Source organism: Dermacentor albipictus, chromosome 5 (assembly GCF_038994185.2).
Source record: "Dermacentor albipictus isolate Rhodes 1998 colony chromosome 5, USDA_Dalb.pri_finalv2, whole genome shotgun sequence".
Taxonomy (NCBI): Eukaryota; Metazoa; Arthropoda; class Arachnida; order Ixodida; family Ixodidae; genus Dermacentor; species Dermacentor albipictus.
This window is the reverse complement of record NC_091825.1, coordinates 172,113,856-172,131,024: the sequence shown is the minus strand read 5'-3', so window position 1 is coordinate 172,131,024 and position 17,169 is coordinate 172,113,856. Positions and strand designations below refer to the sequence as shown.

At 50.6% G+C, this 17,169-nt stretch overlaps 1 protein-coding gene across 7 annotated transcripts in view; it reads right to left on the bottom strand.

Annotated features, from left to right (window-relative positions):
- Positions 1 to 17,169, bottom strand: part of LOC135916679 (E3 ubiquitin-protein ligase SHPRH) — a 375,022-nt gene that overhangs the window by 134,441 nt on the left and 223,412 nt on the right. For all 7 annotated transcript variants that reach the window (XM_065450123.2, XM_065450124.2, XM_065450125.2 and 4 more), the window contains exons 16-17: positions 10,438 to 10,508; positions 3,398 to 3,550 (exon numbers count right to left, since the gene is read on the bottom strand). In XM_065450123.2, the coding sequence (XP_065306195.2) occupies positions 3,398 to 3,550; positions 10,438 to 10,508 (224 nt within the window). The remainder of the gene's footprint in view (positions 1 to 3,397; positions 3,551 to 10,437; positions 10,509 to 17,169) is intronic.

Genomic DNA, 17,169 nt, shown 5'->3' with positions numbered 1-17,169 from the left:
GGCAGAAAACAGCACCGTGATATGCTCCTTGCTCTGTTTTCCTCCAGATGAGTGTCTGCTAAGGGTAGTGGACGTGCGATTCGGTAGCATGTTGTAGAAGAATGCAGCCTGATCTAGGTTGTAGATGTCTTTGTCTTCATACTTTTCAAGTAGAGCTTGGGGCCGATCTTGGTGCCATATGCATACAGTGCCACGGCTCACAGCTGCGCTTTCGCCAACAATAGAGTTCAAGGTCACACCATGTTGTTTCTTGAACCACTCAAGCCAGCCATTGCTGCCCTTGAAATATTTATCACCCCTCTGGAGGGCGAGAGCTTCGTCTTTTGCAGTAAGTGCAGGTCCAAATACAAGGAGATTTGCACTCCTAGCGTTCTTCAGCCACTGTAGAAGTGCACCTTCCCCTTCAGGGTATTTTGAATCACAATTTCTCTTTCTCTTCACCAAGAAGCTCTTTTCAAAGCCATCCAACACAGCTTCCTTGTTTTTCAATACAGCTGATTAAGTAGACGGCAGTATGCAGAATTTCTTCGTGATGTGAGTTTTCTGCCAGCCGCCCTTTTCAACTTCTTCCATCAGCAGAACTTTCTGCTGTAAAGTCGGGCACTTTTGCCCGGAGATCGACGGAGCCATTTATCACTGTAGATCATAAAAGCACACGCGAGGCATGCCTAACAAATCACATGGTCTGCAGCACGGATCCAAATGCACACAATGTTGGTGCCAAAGTGACTAAACGCAACATGCAATGCAGAAGGCAGAAGCTTCAAAATGTCGTCAGGTCACCTTGCTTTCCTCATCAGTGCAGCCTGGTGGTGATGGCAACGGTTGCAATGGCGGGCTTGGCATCAGCTTCACGTGTAGCGGAAGAAAGGCGATCAGAGTTGTGGAGAGCAAGAAGCAGGAACCGCGGTAGGGCACCCATTGGTGGAAGATTCTGCTTGGGAGGGTAGGCTCGAAAAGAGCAGCTTTGGAGGAGCAGCAATGTCAAAACTGGCAGCGAGGAGGTGACGAGTTGACATGAAGGCAAATGAGAGAAGTGACTGGTGTCCAAATGATGTGAGACTAATGAGCGAATGAGGAGGGGAAGGCAGTGGCCACATTTATAGGGGGGGTGCAGAAGTCCCAGAAGACTAAAAGTGTATCACGCTGGAAAGCACCACAAATGCCATGGCTCGAGTCTTAAGTTGTGTTCAAAAAGTGATTGGCCGCTCATTGTGGGTACGCAGCGTGATTGTGAAAACTGAACATTTCTGCAGCAGGGGCTTTGCATGATTAATGGGCAATTTTTCGCCGAGGTGTGCAGCTGTGAAGTTTGCAAAATGAGAGTTTTACGGCGCACCGTTGTCGACGACACTGTGCTAATTCTACGGTTTGAGTTTCAGTGTTCGCGCACTGTCGCGGCCGTGGCATTGACAAATGTCTAGAAAAATGGCACTTATAATCGGAGGGACACTTCTTTTGTGCTTTTCAACAGGTTTCAGCACCAGAAGTGCTCTTTAGAGCGGTACAACTTTACTCATTGAGCGCACCCCATGGAATGCTATGGCACAAGTTTGCCTGCGGCCTTTTGACCACTTTTTGACAGTTCAGAGACCGCGCTTTCTGGCATCGCAAAGCATCAGGAAACTTTATTTTCGTGTGAATTTTATCACGGGAGACACTAGCGATGCGATTGCAATGGAGATTAACAGTTTGGGCACGCTGACTGGTCGGAGATGGTAGCCAAACCAGCAATGTGTTTGTCGTGTGATGAACGGTGACATGTCAACAAGCGCTGCCTGTGTAGCTCCTTGTAGCTTTGGCATAGAGTGACAATGTCGGCCAGGGACTGAGGATTCTTTGCAAGAAGCATGTTGAAAGCATCGTCCTTTATCCCTTTCATGACATGCTGGATTTTGTCGGACTCCAACATCGTCGCATTGACTCTCTTACACAAGTCCAGAACATTCTGAATGTAGCAGGTAAATGATTCACCCGGTTGCTGTGCACGTTCTCTCAAACGTGCTCAGCACACAGCTTGCGCATAGCGAGGTGACCAAACACAGCCACTAAAGAGGTATTGAAAGAGGACCACGTCAGAAAATCGGACTCATGGTTGTTGTACCAGAGAATGGCCACACCAGCGAGATAGAAGTGCACATTCCTCAGTTCTGCGGGGTCGTCCAATTTGTTGTGGGCGCATGCCCTCTCACATATCATCAGCCAGTCCTCCATGTTGGTGTCGTCCACACCGCTGAAAATGGCAGGGCCCTGTGGCGAAGCATGCCAGAGCACATGATGGACGGAGGAGGTACTTGCTGGGATGGAGTAGGAGGGGTTTGCTGGAATGTGTCTTCAGGCATGGTTGAGCGTAGGGTACGGGATCGAAGTTCCAGGATGGACGTTGTAGGCCGAAGCACCCTCCACCACTGGTAAAGGTGTTTATTAGTCACCGGCGTTTGGGACTGACCGTTAGAGCATCGTCTTGTGTCACCGATCTCAGGGCGTGCGGCTGTTATGAGAGATGGGGTTGGGAGACGCAGAACAGCACAGCAAAGAGATTTTAATTAGACTCCCGATTTTAGAACTCTTTACCGCAGGTGCCAAACGAGGTCGATCCACGTGGCGCCAATGACCGTGGTGCTGACTGTCGCATTATGCGCGTTCCCCACATTTTTCCATTGCGCAGATTGGCCTTAATGAGTCGATATCCCACAGAAATCACCTGCCATAAAGATGAAACATCCCTCCTGTTTCTTGGAACAAAAATGGAAAGCAGAAGTTTCTAAGCAATAGAAGATTGCCATTAAGCACAGTATGACCCACTATTAAACTGAACACCTAATTGGTATTTAGGACAACTTCACTATTTCTTCAGCTTCGGAGGGAAAAAAAAGCATTTGACTCTATTCTACTGAAATTCTAAATCTAAAATATATTTTCCAGAGCTTCATATATGAACTGAGTTGTTATCAGTGCTGGCATACAAACTTGGTGTTCCCTTTATTAGGAGCAGAGTATACTATACACCTCAAACCCCATATACCTAAGTTACTGATAGCTAGCTAGATTCTTGTTATGTAATCTGAGTAGCCCCTTGAGCATGTGCAGCACCATGTTTCTTGCACAAAATCTGCAAGCATAAAAGCTTGTGTTCAATTTTCTACTATTCCATATTTGATTTGATATTCAGCTTTCTTTCCCTTGATTCAATTCAATATTTGATTCAATATGTACTAGACGATATTTGCACATCCCTAGTTACAAGACATTTGAGCCCAACGTTACACAGATCACCAAATTCCTAGTTCACAAGCACTTAGCATAGTGAAAGAGTGATGCAGCAGTCTGGTGACGTGTACTGACCATCTCTAGTGTCCCTCATTGAACAATTGTCAACAAGCAAAGCACACATCACCTCCCATGGCCTAAGGACGTTCACAGGCAAAGGTGGGGCATCCTTGTCCACCTCCTCGACGGGGAGATGGACTTCCAGGCGGACAGTCGCCATCTCAAGTTCATCAAGGGCTCCCACAAGATCCCTGATGTTCATGTATACTGCTCGCATTGCCTGGATAGAAGAAATAAAGACGGCCTTCCAGCAACAGCCCTGTGAGCAGCAACAGATTAAGCATGCAGGAATAAGGCGTCTTAAGTCACCAACAGTCGGGCTGGTGGAGGTTGCTGTAGAAAGTGTTGATAACTGTATGCAACTGCAGCTCTAGAATGCAACACAGCTGACTCAATATAAAACCGTGCACTCAATGTAAAATGCAACATTTACAGAGTAGAACCCATTTATAATGAAATCCATAATTCCACAAAACTGGTTGTTGTATTGGTAGTTCATGACACGTGGACTCACCATTCAAAACACCCAAAAATTAATGGCGCTGCAGCTGGAATCAGCACTTACAATTTGACACCACTTTGGTTCAAAAAGAGAATTTTCAGTACCTCCATTTTTTTTTCATCATGCTTCTCCACATCTAGCTGCAAGTTTCCGTTAAAACATAATTTGTATGCAGTTTGTATGCTTTATTAGATCTGCCATCATTAGTTCTGTATAACGTCATATTAGTTTATCTTATATTATGTTTTGATGAGTTTACTTTCTTTCTGTTAGTACTTGTTTGTTGTGTTAGCAACAACCTTACGTCTTTGCTGCCTTTACGTTAACCTGATTTATTTCTTAAAATTTGTACAGGAGATCTCCCTACAGCCCAGAGCTTTGGGACCTCCTATTGTACATGTTTTGGCATGTATATTTTCACGAGTGAATGAATCAACGATCTTCCCCTTCTTAAAGAATGAAATGCATGCGACATCGTAAGTCCTTCGAATCGAACTCTGCCAGTTTCAGTCACCTCCTATTCCAAAACTACGAGCGCGTCCACCACCACTTTTTCTTCGGGACCTTGTAATTAATTTTGCTGTCAGCAGGACATGAGTGGATTCTGCAAAGGATAACAAAACATTCTAGTTCACTGGAAGCGGGAACAACTGCAGCATACCGTTATTTTACAAAGGACTTGTCATTACGGTTGCAGATCTGGTTATGCACAAGCCGAGAGCTGTAAAGTTACATTTTTTTGTTTCTTTGGCCGAAAAAGTGTGACATTTGAAAGGTAGAACGCCATCACAAACTGTTATCAGCAAAAACGTAAATGAAGCGACGACAAACCGTAAGCACCGACTCTGCAACTTTGTGTGGCAGCGGTGCGTCGTGCTGCATGAATATCGATAGCACCCCTTCAATGGTCGTTGGTTCAAATTGGTTTCAATCGTCCAAATAGAGTACATAATGTAGTGCACACGGTGCCACGCAGAGAACTGCACAAGAACGAGAGTGCCACCGCCATAGCTTCTGAGATTGCACAGAGTGTTACCAAAGTGCAGCATAAACCGTGCACTAGAGTGCTACATTCATAGCCTTCGAGATCAAAAGCCACGGCCACCGTGCACAGTACTGCATTGCTCTGATGCATGCTGGAGACATGCCTTGAAAGCACGGTTACGCTAGTATGGTTGAAAGCAAGCGACTTTCCATGTGGCTTCTGAAATGCGTGCACGGTGCTCACTCATCTCGGTGGTCAAATCTTCACCGAGGTCAGAGTGGATCAAGGGAGGAGGGGGAGGTCACACATCCGTGCTTCGGAACTTCACGTGCGCCATCTTTTTATGCAGAGACCAGGCTTTAACCCTTTGACGGTCAATGACGTAAATATACGGCGCCGCGAACAAGTCCGAAAATGGTCGATGGTGTATATTTACGCCACTGTCTGTACGTTTAAAAAGCGCGCCAATTCCTTAACTCTTTCTTTTCTGTCATGTGCTGCCACTATGTGGGGATACAGGGAATTTTTTGGGGAAGCCTTCCTCTCTTGGTTTTCGTTGCATGGTTTGTTTTAGCACTAGTTTGCTGCCGCGCATCTATATACTACCGCTTGCGCATTGGCGTGCGTGCAAGTGGGCGGCCGTTTGGATTTTGTTTCGCGGGCAATTTCGGCTTTTTGCGTTTGTGAAACTGATGGCTGTCTCTTTCTTAATCGCTCAAAGGGCGACCGCTTGTTTCTCGCTCATTTAGTGCTCACAGGGGTGCGCATAGGTGGGATGCCGCCGTGCATGCATTTCCGTTTCTTTTCTTTTTTTTTTAAGACTTGCGAAAACTAATTGCCCTAGCTTGTTGGCGTTAAGATGAAGATTAGCGGAAGTTTGTCACACGTGTTGGTTTCTTTTGATGGGCACACAACAAACAGTTTTCTTGAGTGAGCGCACCCACGCAGTTCGATTACGCTATGGACGTACGTATTAGTGTAACAGCAGGAGAGAGAGAGTAAAACATCTTCATTAATAATATTTGAATGGCGAGAGCAGTGTGGGAGGAACCCTCAGTCCAGGGTCCCTAAGATGATTCCGGTGATGTTTCAAGCCCGTTGTATCACAGCTCGGAAGACCTCAGGAGGTCCGTCGCGTAGGGCATCGTCCCACAGCTCTTTGTTGCATAAGGGGTAAAGGAGAGTTGGCAAGGGAGGAAAGAGGTTTGCAGTGCACTCAATCGTGGCGTGGAAGATTGTGGGCGAGCTGCCACAGCCAGGGCAATGATCTGCATAACAGTGTGGGTAGAATTTATTGAGAGAGACAAGATTTGGAAAAGTTGCGGTTTGTAACTGGCGTAATGCCACTGCTTCCTCCCGCGAGAAGGACGGCAGTGGTGCGGCGTGGGTGCGACGAATGCATGTATAATGATGGAGTATGTCTTTGTAACGGAGCAAGGGATCCCCCCCCTCTGAACTAGTCGCCTAATCACACCGAGTCGCCCGGAGGGAAATTTATCGGGCAACCGCATGTGCGCGTTCGTTACCCGGCAGTGAGGTATGACCAGGGGTCCAGAGTAAGTGGATGCGGGAAGGTGTGGTTGGTGTATTTTGCGGGATCTGTTTGAGAATTTGGTGCGCCGCTCTCAGAATGCCATATCCTGATAGGAATGCCCGGCCTGCCTGTTGCAAGTCCGTCAATATATACACTTCCTCAGGAACACGGATGGCGTATCGAATTGCAAGAGCAACACCAAGAATTTCTCCGTAAGCGGCATTTGTTCCGCGCATTGCAGCAGAGTCTCTCAGGGATTCAGTGCCATCCAAAAACTACCGAGGTATAGCCCTCTTGAGTGCGTGATGTGTCCGTGTATAAAGTATGTGTTTCCGGGATGTTTGCAAGCATGCGGCCAATGTATCGTACACGGGCTTTGCGCCGCCCTTTGTCATGCTCGGGGTGCATATTACGTGGCAATGGATGGATACTTAGTGCTTGGCGTATCGCTGATGACAAGATCGTTGGATGGGTTTCAGATTCAAGGGGTGGGATAGAGTATCCTAGCCGTGTGAGAAGATTGTGGCCAGTAGGAGTGAGTAGGAGGCGCTGGCGATGGCTGACCCAATGTGCCTCTAGCAGCGTGCCTAGTGTGTTATGTGTCCCTAAGTTAAGGAGACGGCGTGTGGAAGTATAATTCGGGAAGCCATGGGCCAGCTTTGTCCCTTTGCGAATCATTGCGTCTATGTGAAGTTGTTGCGCTTGGGTCAACCGCTGAAATGGGAGATGGTATGTAAGGTGGCTGATCACGCATGCCTCCACCAAGCGCAGCAGGTCCTCTTCTCGAAGGCCCGAGCGCCTGTTGGAGACCCTCCGGATCATGGCCAGAATTTGCTCAATCTGTCTGGACAGAAGGGAAACAGTGTAGTTTGACCTGCCATCTGCTTAGACATGTAGGCCGAGAATACGAGCACGATTAACCTGTGGTATCGGTGTGCCATCCACGTGCACAGTGATAGGGGGAGTAGAGGAACGGCTCCGGGGGCGAATGATTATGAGCTCCGACTTTTCCAGAGCACATCTTAAGCCGCATTTTCTTGCGTACTCGGAAACTGTATCGACTGCTTGCTGCACTCGGTCCTGGATGGCTCCGTCGGAACCCCGTGTCGACCAGATAGTAATGTCGTCAGCATAAATAGCGTGGGCGACATCAGGGATCTGGTCGAGTAGCCGGGGGAGCCCTGCGAGCACGATATTGAATAGAGTAGCGGAAAGAACTGAGCCCTGGGGTGTCCCACGTCCTACAAGGCGAATCATACCGGGTCGATGCGGTCCCATTCCTACGGTGGCTCTGCGATATCGAAGAAATGCACGGATATAGTTGTACATACGAGTTCCACAGTGTGAATGTGCTACACTGTGAAGGATGAGGTCACGTTCAACATTATCGAATGCCCCTTTTAGGTCTAAGGCGATGAGTGCTCTCGTTTGGGCGGACGACAGAGGTCCTATGACCTCCTCCCGCAATTGTAAAAGCACATCTTTGGCAGACAGATGAGCCTGATATCCGAATTGTGAGTTAGAAAAGAATGATTTTTCTTCGAGGAAGGGCTGCAGATGCCCCAAGAGTACATGCTCCATGAGCTTACCAATGCAGGATGTTAGGGAGATGGGTCGTAAGATTTCAACCTTAACAGGCTTGCCCGGTTTGGGGATCAGTGTGATGTCGGCATGTCGCCATGCTTGGGGAAGCATGCCCTTGCGCCAGCAATCATTGAAGATATGGGTGAGGTGGTTAACATCCGCGTCACTGAGGTTACGAAGGGTGGCGAATCGGATGTGGTCGCCTCCCGGTGCCGTGTTGCGGCGTAGGTCTTGTAGGACCACCCGCACCTCGTCAGATGTGATGTCTGCATCGAGCAATTCGTTTGCCTCGCCTGCATAATAATAGTCAAGGTACTGCGGCGGCGGGCCTGTGGGTATGAAATGCTTCTCTAGCTCTCTGAGGAGTGTCGAGACATCGTCCCTGTACTCGTGCATTAGGATGTGCAGCTGTTGAAATGTTTTTCCCTTTGTTGTGGTGGGATCTGTGAGTGAGCGAAGAATCGACCACGTGTTTGCTGTGCTCAAAGTGCCTGAGAGGCGATTGCAAAATCCTCGCCAGTTATTCCTCGTAAGGATCTCTGCATACTCCTGAGATTCCCGTGTAATTTGATCTATACATTTCCCAAGTTTGCGGTTGAGGCATTGTCGTTTCCATCGTCGTGTCAACCCTCTGCGGGCGTTCCAAAGATGAAGTAAATGCGGGTCTATGTCTGGTGTCTCAGTTGTGGTGCGCAGTGTGCTCGTGGTGGCCTCTAGGTCTTGTGCGAGAGAGTCAAGCCAGCGTTTGTACCCTTGGCGCTCAGGTGGGTCCTGGCGACGTTCCCTGAATTTCACCCAATCCGTCATACGCACATTTCGCTCGGGCCTGCGTGCACCCCGTAATGACAAAGTGGTCGCCACAATGTAGTGAGTGGTCACTACCAAGGTGCTCCTCTAAAGGCCCATGCGCAATGACGGGGCCAGTATTGCGCACGAAGGTAAGGTCAGGGCAGGAGTCACGAGATATGCTGTTAACCATCCGAGTGGGGTGCTCTGGGTCAGTAATCAGTGTGTATCTCATGTTACAGATGGCATTCCATAAGTGGGTCCCTTTAGCCTGCGATTTAACGTAACCCCATGCAGTATGCAGAGCGTTAAAGTCGCCGGCCACCACACAAACCCGTCCAAACCTACCAAATTCTGTTAGTAGGTGCTTAAAACAGTGCGTTCGCGAACAGGGGGAACTGTATGCATTGAGTATAAACAGACTCGCGCTGCGTTTACCTTGCGTAATTATTTCCAATATTTGGTGAGGAATGTCAATGTTGAGGAATGACATGTAACATGTTTCGAAACTAAGGCTCCCACAAGAGGAGAGACATCCGAGAGCGTGTTGTAGCTGGATAAAGAAGGGGTGCAATTGACTTCCTGCAAGAGGATGACAACGGGAGGGTTCGTGAATGTGGCGATATACTGCTGTAGGGAACCTCGTTTTCGGCGGAATACCCTACAATTCCACTGCCACACCACTAGTTGCTCCGCATTACGCGGCACCATCATCATCGCGAGAGGAAGAACATTTGAGGCTTGCGAAGTATTCTCGTATGTGGATTTTCCAAGCCTTGAACTATGTGCATAAAAATGCATAAAACTTTTAATTCTGATAAGCTTATTTCCTTTTTCATTGTTGTTATTCAAGAATGAAGAGTGCATATATACCAAAGCAAAATATTTTTTTTGCACTTTACGGTCACCCTAGAAAAATTACGGTAAATTTTTTTCGAAATAAGTCTCTAGGAAGAATCGGAATCCGCTATAAAAATATTGACCCTGGGCGGTCGCATATGTCGAAAAAAATCGGCCCTCAAAGGGTTAAGCGTTCCTTCTAACAGTAGGGCGCTTTTGAAAATGTTTGTTATATTTGAACGCAGTTTCCATAGACAGGGTCAGAAAATAGTAAATACTGAGAAATGTTATTGCTATTACCGATAGATTGTTATATGTGGGATCGTTATAAGTGGGTTTGACTGTAATACGAACAACCTTTCCAAAAAAGGCAGCAACTTATGGATGCAGCTCAACAATGTGACAAAATACGTTGGCTCCTACTAAATGCAAGCCATAATTTGTACTGGCATGAGGCACAGTACAAGACACTGCTGTCTGCTCATTCTTCCAGTAATTAGTGGGGCAACCTTATGATGAGTAAGCTACAACAGGCCAGCGGGTGCTCTGCTAGCCCTATCAGCTTAAGAAAAGCGGACAGGGCACTCACAAATCAGACAGGCAAACATTACCCCTCCCTCTCAAACACGCTTAAGTAACAGCGGCTTCATCCCAAAATATGTCACTATCGCAAGCATAGTAGCTATTAATACATGGCATGATGAGTCATGAGAACTTGAATAAAAGTGGAACAAAGCTGCCTTTCAACAAGCATTTGCAATTTCCAGGGGCTTCCCTGCCTAAAGGAGTGCTATGTAGCATACACTATTTGCAGTATATGTTAGAGACATATGTTACAGCATATAGAGACAGACATGTCACTACTTAAACACTTACCCGAAATTCTTTCTTCAAAGCAGCAAACAGCTGGACGTGCACCTGACCATCACTGCAAAGGGCTGTGTCACCTACGCAGGGTTCATACAGAACATTCAATTCAAAATACAAGGAAAATTCAAGACGATGAGCAAAACGAGAACAAGGTAAAAGCGGGAGCGAATGTTTCAACAAGAAGACTTTTTCAACGTGACATATGCCTTCCTCAGCACAGTATACATGGGTAGAGTTCTTCTAAAGGGGAGAGATGGTAACACGTATGGGTGCGGCAACGACCAAAGGTTATAGGGGTATTACTCAAGTTCGCGCGAGCGCACCTGACCCTTCTCTTGATCCCACAGCGCCGGCGGAGCGGCGGTCGCTCGCTAGCACTTTCGCAGCAGCCCTAACAGTCAGAGCTGTGACCCCTAACCCACAGTTCGCAGTGAGTTGCGACCACGGCGGGTTCAGGCCAGGGGGGACAGGGTGAGTTTCGACCTAAGGTGTTTATTCACCTTAGAGTACAAATATACCAACTGGCAACAACAGCAACAACATATACAAATACAACACAAAACCACAGCGGCGGAGCGTTCCGCACGTCTGGGGCGAAATAGACCGCACAATGTGGGAACCACAAAAGAGGCTGATAAGAGTTCAGCTCACCCAGAGTGGATCCGCGCTCGGGCCCTGGGGTGGTCAGTTGCTCACAAAGGCCGAATGTAGCAGGGGGACGGCGTGCGGCGGTCTCAGCGGCTGAATTGAGATGCGGCCAGTCGCAAGCTCCTCAGCCGAAAGACCACGGTGCATCGGGGGAATAGCACTTCTCCCTGAGCGGCGGAGAGGGAGTCTCCCCAGTTCCAAGAAAGGGAAAGGAGGGAACGGGGTGCCTTGGCTGCAGCGTCGCGGCCAGGCGCGAAGAGCAGCGGGAGCGGCGCAGGTGCCCTCTCCCCACTACCCTCCGCGAGCGAGCACGTGATTATCGCGTGATAACCGCGTGGCCGCTCCGGAGATATCGGGATGCACGTGCGATCCCCACATCCCCCCTTCCTTAAAATAACCCTTTAGCCGCTAAGAGGCCACCGTCACCTGAGGCTTTCCTGAGAGGGGCATGCTACTCCAACAGCAACACGGTTTGAGTCCATGTTGGTGAGGGAGCAGCTCTAGCTGCAGACCGTCATTGTCGCCGTGTAGGTAGTCGCGAGCCAGGCCGGAACGTTGAAGGATGTCATGGAGTAGCTTGACAGTAGCGGGATGTAGTAGGAGGCAAGAAGGCCGCTGGGTCCTCTCGCTTCTTCCAAAGAGAAAGTGCGTGCTCGCTCTGGAAGCCTGCATGCTAGACATCGGAGGAGCTTTCCGTCCGATATCGCGCACAATAAAATAGCCTCCGCGAACCGGACCGAGTTAGTTCTGCCGAGATCACAAGTTATAACGCTGCACAGGGCTCGAACGACGAGCTGTGCCACCCGATGCCGCTGCTGGCGGGCACGGGAGAGCGTTCTCCTCGGGCCACTCGTTCTCTCTGTCGTAGTAGGGTTTGAGATCACAGACATGCGCCGGTCGGCTGATCGGTCTTAACTTCAAGTCTGCCAGCCTGTACACGAGCGAAGAGACAGTCTCTCGCACCCGGTACAGTCCTGTCCATTTCGGCGCTAGAGAGGATGAGAATTTCTTACTGGCATCGCTCAGAACGTGATTCCGTCTCAACACCAGATCACCCACTTTGTAGAGAACTTCCCGATGAGAGCGGTGGTACTGTGCTTTCTGCTCGTCACGTGCAGTGCTCAGGTTCCGTCGCGCTTTTCGTAAAGCCTCCGCTACCTTTGCGAGCAGGCCAGTCGCATAATCGGCGCGTGCCGACGAAACAACCAGCTCCGTGCTGCTTCGTTCCTGTAGAGTAAGCTTCACCGGATTCAACAGCTCCCTCCCAAGGTTGAGGGTGGCGGGCGTATACTGTTAAGAATGGCGAGCTGTAATGCAATATTGCCACCCAGTTACGACCGGGGAACAAGACACGCATCCCCCACTCTCCGTCGCTTCAGCTAGGATGCGTTCGATGAAGCGGGCTTTGTGCTGACACCACCGCCATTCCTCCAGCCCCATCGCCGTTGTTACGAAACGAGTTCGGCGGGCGAACTATTGTGCCCGAGCTCTCCAGCACGTACCTGATCTGCTACGCGTGAGCAAGCTGCCGCGGGAAAGCCGTTTTTTGTTTCTTCATACACGCCCGACCGGGACGCAAGACAACGAGCTACCCACCATTGGCTCCGAGTTTCCCGGAACGGCGCCCCTCAGACGCCGGCGCCGGACATCGGAATGTGTGTGCCTATGTGTGCGTAAACTGTTCTGCGGGGCGGCGGCAAGTTGACAATGAGTAAACGAACGTTCGCATCACCTGGTATCGCGGGAGGACCGAGTGTATAAAAACTGCTGTGGTGCGAATGCTGGACACACTTCTCTTGAGCAGTCATGTTAGACTGATACACTTCTCTCGTGCAGTCATGTTGGACTGACACTCTTTTTCTCAAGCAGTCATGTTAGACTGATTTAAATACTGTAAATAAACCCATATTCCTCGTTCTCGATGAGAAGCAGTTCTTCCCTTCATCAACGTCCTCAGCGTGCATAAGATGGACGACGGCATGGGCCAGCTACCTTCGAATTCATGCCGGACTCCAATCTTCACAACGGATCACGAGCGATGGGATTGACCCCCCGATCCTGACAATACCCAATCAATCGATTCACTGTCAACCTGATTGCAAATACAATTTCAGGAAGACAAGCATCACACTCATTGTGCGTCCCCGCAAATGCAACGAGCATGTGCTTGATGTTGCGGTTCACACGCTCAGTGGGATTCGCCTGGGCATGGTACGTGGTTGTTCTCCTGTGCTTAATGCCGAGAGCTGCACAAGAGTCCGCGAAGAGTTTGGCAGTGAAGTAGGACGCATTGTCCGTTATCAACTGCTCAGGATAGCCGAATCGTGTAAACACCTCGATCAGCTTTCCCATGATTACGCGTGCCGTCAGCTTCCGTAGGGGGAACAGTTCCACCCACTTGCTGAAATGGTCTGTGACTACGAGAAGGAATCGGTTCCCGCTCGGTGTCCTGAGGTAAGGTCCCATGGCGTCACATGCCGCAATTTGCCACGGTGTTCGGCTATTGATCGGCTGCATGAGCCCGGGTGGTCGTCCACCACGCGGCTTCACGCGTTGGCACACATTGCAAGAGCAGGCGTAGCGCATCACATCCCGCTTCATTCCAGGCCAGGTAGCAAAGCGGCACAACTTCAGATAAGTCTTAGGGCCACTCGCATGCCCAGCCAGGCACGTATCGTGAAAGTAGCGTAAAAGTGCTACTCTCAGCGTGCGTGGAATCACCGCTTTGAAGGACTCATGTGTATCCTTCTCCGCGGGAATGTATCTCAGCAGGACGCCATCAGAGTCTAGCAGGTAGGAATCCAACGCGCTCACAGCAATACCAGCTGTTTCGGAGCGCCGCGCACCCACAGCAATACCAGCTGCATCCATGTGCGCCGCGGCCGCGCCGCCGGGCTCCCAGAGCCCCTCAAACACTTTCTTACAAAACGGATCCTCCCGCTGTGCCTCTAACAGCTCCTTTCTGCCGAACACGCTCCCCACTGAACTGACGCAGTCCAAGTGGTTCATGCTTACGTCCTGAGAAGGGGATTCATCCGCCCTCCCTTCGGGACCAGCGCCGTCGAGCATTGTAGCAGTTACACTGCTCTTAGGCTGAGTCACTGAGGAGTCACGATGGGTATTAATGTTACCCCTCCTGACAACCTCGATTGTCGCAGCGGTTAGTCCGCTCGTAAGCTCAGTTTCAGGCGAGGAGAGTTGAGTAGTAATGTTACTCTTCTCACAGTCAACGGGCGCGCGCGAAAGTGCGTCCGCCACAACGTTGTTCTTTCCTCTCCTGTAGTGAACGGTAAAATCGTATCGCTGCAGGAGAAGTGCCCATCGCACGAGCTGGCCGCTCGGCTCTCCTAAGTGCCTAAGCCATGTTATTGCCATATGATCGGTCTCAATTATGAATGGGACTCCATCAACATAGTAGTCAAACTTTTTGAGAGCGAAAATTATTGCCAGAGATTCCTTTTCTGTCACGGAGTAATTTTTCTCTGCGGGAGTCAAAGAGCGGCTGGCAAAAGCTACCGGGCGCAAACTACCTTCGTGCTGTTGGAGCAAAACCGCTCCTAGGCCAAGGTCGCTGGCGTCCGTATGTATGACAAATTGTTTGTTCAAATCAGGTAGCCTTAACTCGGTGGTTTCCACGAGCGCTTTTACGAGGTTGCGCAGTGCATCCTCTTGCTCGGGACCCCACCTCCACTGCTCACCTTTCCTCAACAGCATAGTCAAGGGGGCTTGCAGCGCAGCGCAGTTTGGGATGAACTGTCGATAGAAGTTCGCCAGCCCCAAAAAGCGTCTCAGTCCGCCTATGTCTGCTGGTGACGGGTAGTTCAATAATGCCTGAACCTTGTCATCACACGGCAGAAGGCGTCCGTTATCAAGTTTAAACCCCAGTAGCGTTACTCGGGTTGCTGCGATCTGGGTCTTGGTCGGGCTTAGCGTTATCCCCGCAGACCTCAGACGCTCCAACACGTCCTTGAGATGGCGTAAGTGCCCATCAAAGGTACGCGAGTACACCACAACGTCCAGGTAAGCAACAGCATGGTGCCACCTTGCGTCACCCAAGACACGGTCCATCAGGCGCTGGTAAGTTGCAGGCGCACCGACAAGTCCGAATGGCATACGGGTAAACTGGAAAAGTCCCCTGTGACAAGTGAAGGCAGTCTTCTCTCGGTCACAGGGATCTACCTCCGCCTGAAAGTATCCTCTGCTTGCATCGAGCGTAGTGAAGTACTTCGCTCCGCTAACATTGGATACGATCGAGGGAATGCTAGGAAGCGGATATGCGTCCTTGCGTGTCACCTCGTTCAGGCGGCGATAGTCAACACAAAGGCGGGGCGTCCCATCCTTTTTAGGAACCAACACCACAGGAAAACCCCATGGGCTGTCCGACCTTTCAACAACGCCTGTATCGAGCAGTTCGTCCAGAGCCCTGTCTAGTGCTTTCCTCTTAGCCAAACTCACCGGCCGAGGATTACACTTCCACGGAGAGGCGTCGCCAGTCTCAATTTTGTGCCTGTATAGCGTAGTGCAACCAGGCCGCTCTGTGAATACGGCGTCATATTCAGTCAGAAGCGATGAGAGGCGAGCCTTTTCTTCCCCCGACAAACTGCTTGAGTCGTTCAGCAGCGGGTGGTATCGTTCGCCCCTCACTGCAGCACACTGTGCCACCGCAGCGGGGGTTATGGGCTGTGCGGGAGGGGAGCAGTTCCCCTCCGCGCCTCTTTTCTCAGCGTGAATGGCCGGACGGCATGTCGACCTGGCCGCAACCGTTCTGAGGGACCTTTTCGGGCAATCGTTGGGTCGGTCTGCACGCGAAGCATCATCGAACGACATTGTCTCTGACGCTTTTGAAAATGGAACGAAAGGTTTCAGGGTGCCACATGCTCGCTCCCTATATTTTCCGTTGCAGATGTCAATAACAATGCCTGTCTTGGCGAGGAAGTCTCTACCAAGAATTATAGGAACCGACAGGCCGGGAAGGTGAGCGAGGCGTTGTCGCCTCTCCCGTTTCTCCCACCGCACCACAAGCCTAGCAGCACAGCTCACGTGTGCCGTGCCGCTGGCAAGTCGGAAGGTCACATTACTCTCTCTCAGTCGGATAGCGTTCCGACGGAGATGTTCACACACCTCGTCGCCAAATAGTGAAGCGCTTGCTCCTGTGTCTAACAGCGCAAAAAACCTGCGCCGGGCGACTGTAACCTCTATGAGCGGCACTGGCGTGTTGTTGGGTGGTCCGAACCGACAAGCCAGCGGGGCAAGGAGTTCATGTGTCTCACTTCGCGCTGCTGTAACCACCGCCGGCCATGCAGCGTTGCTCACCGGCGGCCCCGCTCGTTTTCCGAAAGCGCATGCTCTCGGTTCGCAGGCCGTCTGCAATCCCGGGCGAAGTGCTCCGGCTGGTTGCACCGATAACAGAAGAGAGCCGGCCTTTGTCAAGCTTGGCGTCCATTGCCTCGCGCCGTTTGACCGTTGTTCTTCTCTATCGACTGCTCCCTTGCAGGCACGCTCTGCTCTGGCATCCTCGGGCCGGCATGTTGACCACGATTCTGCATACCTCGGCCATCGGCAGCGCATGCTGCACGCATGGCATAAGTGTACGGGTCGAGAGCCCGGTCAGATAAGTCCCAACCGTTTCTCAGTTGTCCGTCACTGAAAGCGACCGCACCATCTCCACCGGAACGAGTGCGAAAAGTGTCCTCGTTCCACGCGCATTGCGGCTCAAGTGCCCTTGACGCTGGTGGTGGAGGTCGGTATGAGCGTGAGGCGAGTATGTCCGCCTGTATGAGCTTTGCCTCCGAGGCCAGCTCATCCAAATCCCTGAACTTGCTGCCTCTTAGGTACGCTGCGAAGGTGGGATGAGCTTGTCGCATGACTCTCTCCACCTTATCGCAGTTCGGAGCAGAAGGGTCAGCAGTACGATAGAGTTCGTCCATCGCCCTTACGTACTCGAGCAAGGATTCGTCCGGATGCTGAGTATGTAGCTCCAACTCGCACCGCAGACGACGCTCGTAATCTTCGGGCAGGAATTTCTTGCGTAAGGTCGCTCAGAATTCGGCCAGCATGCTCGACCGGTAGCCAGTAAGCCAGAACCAGCGG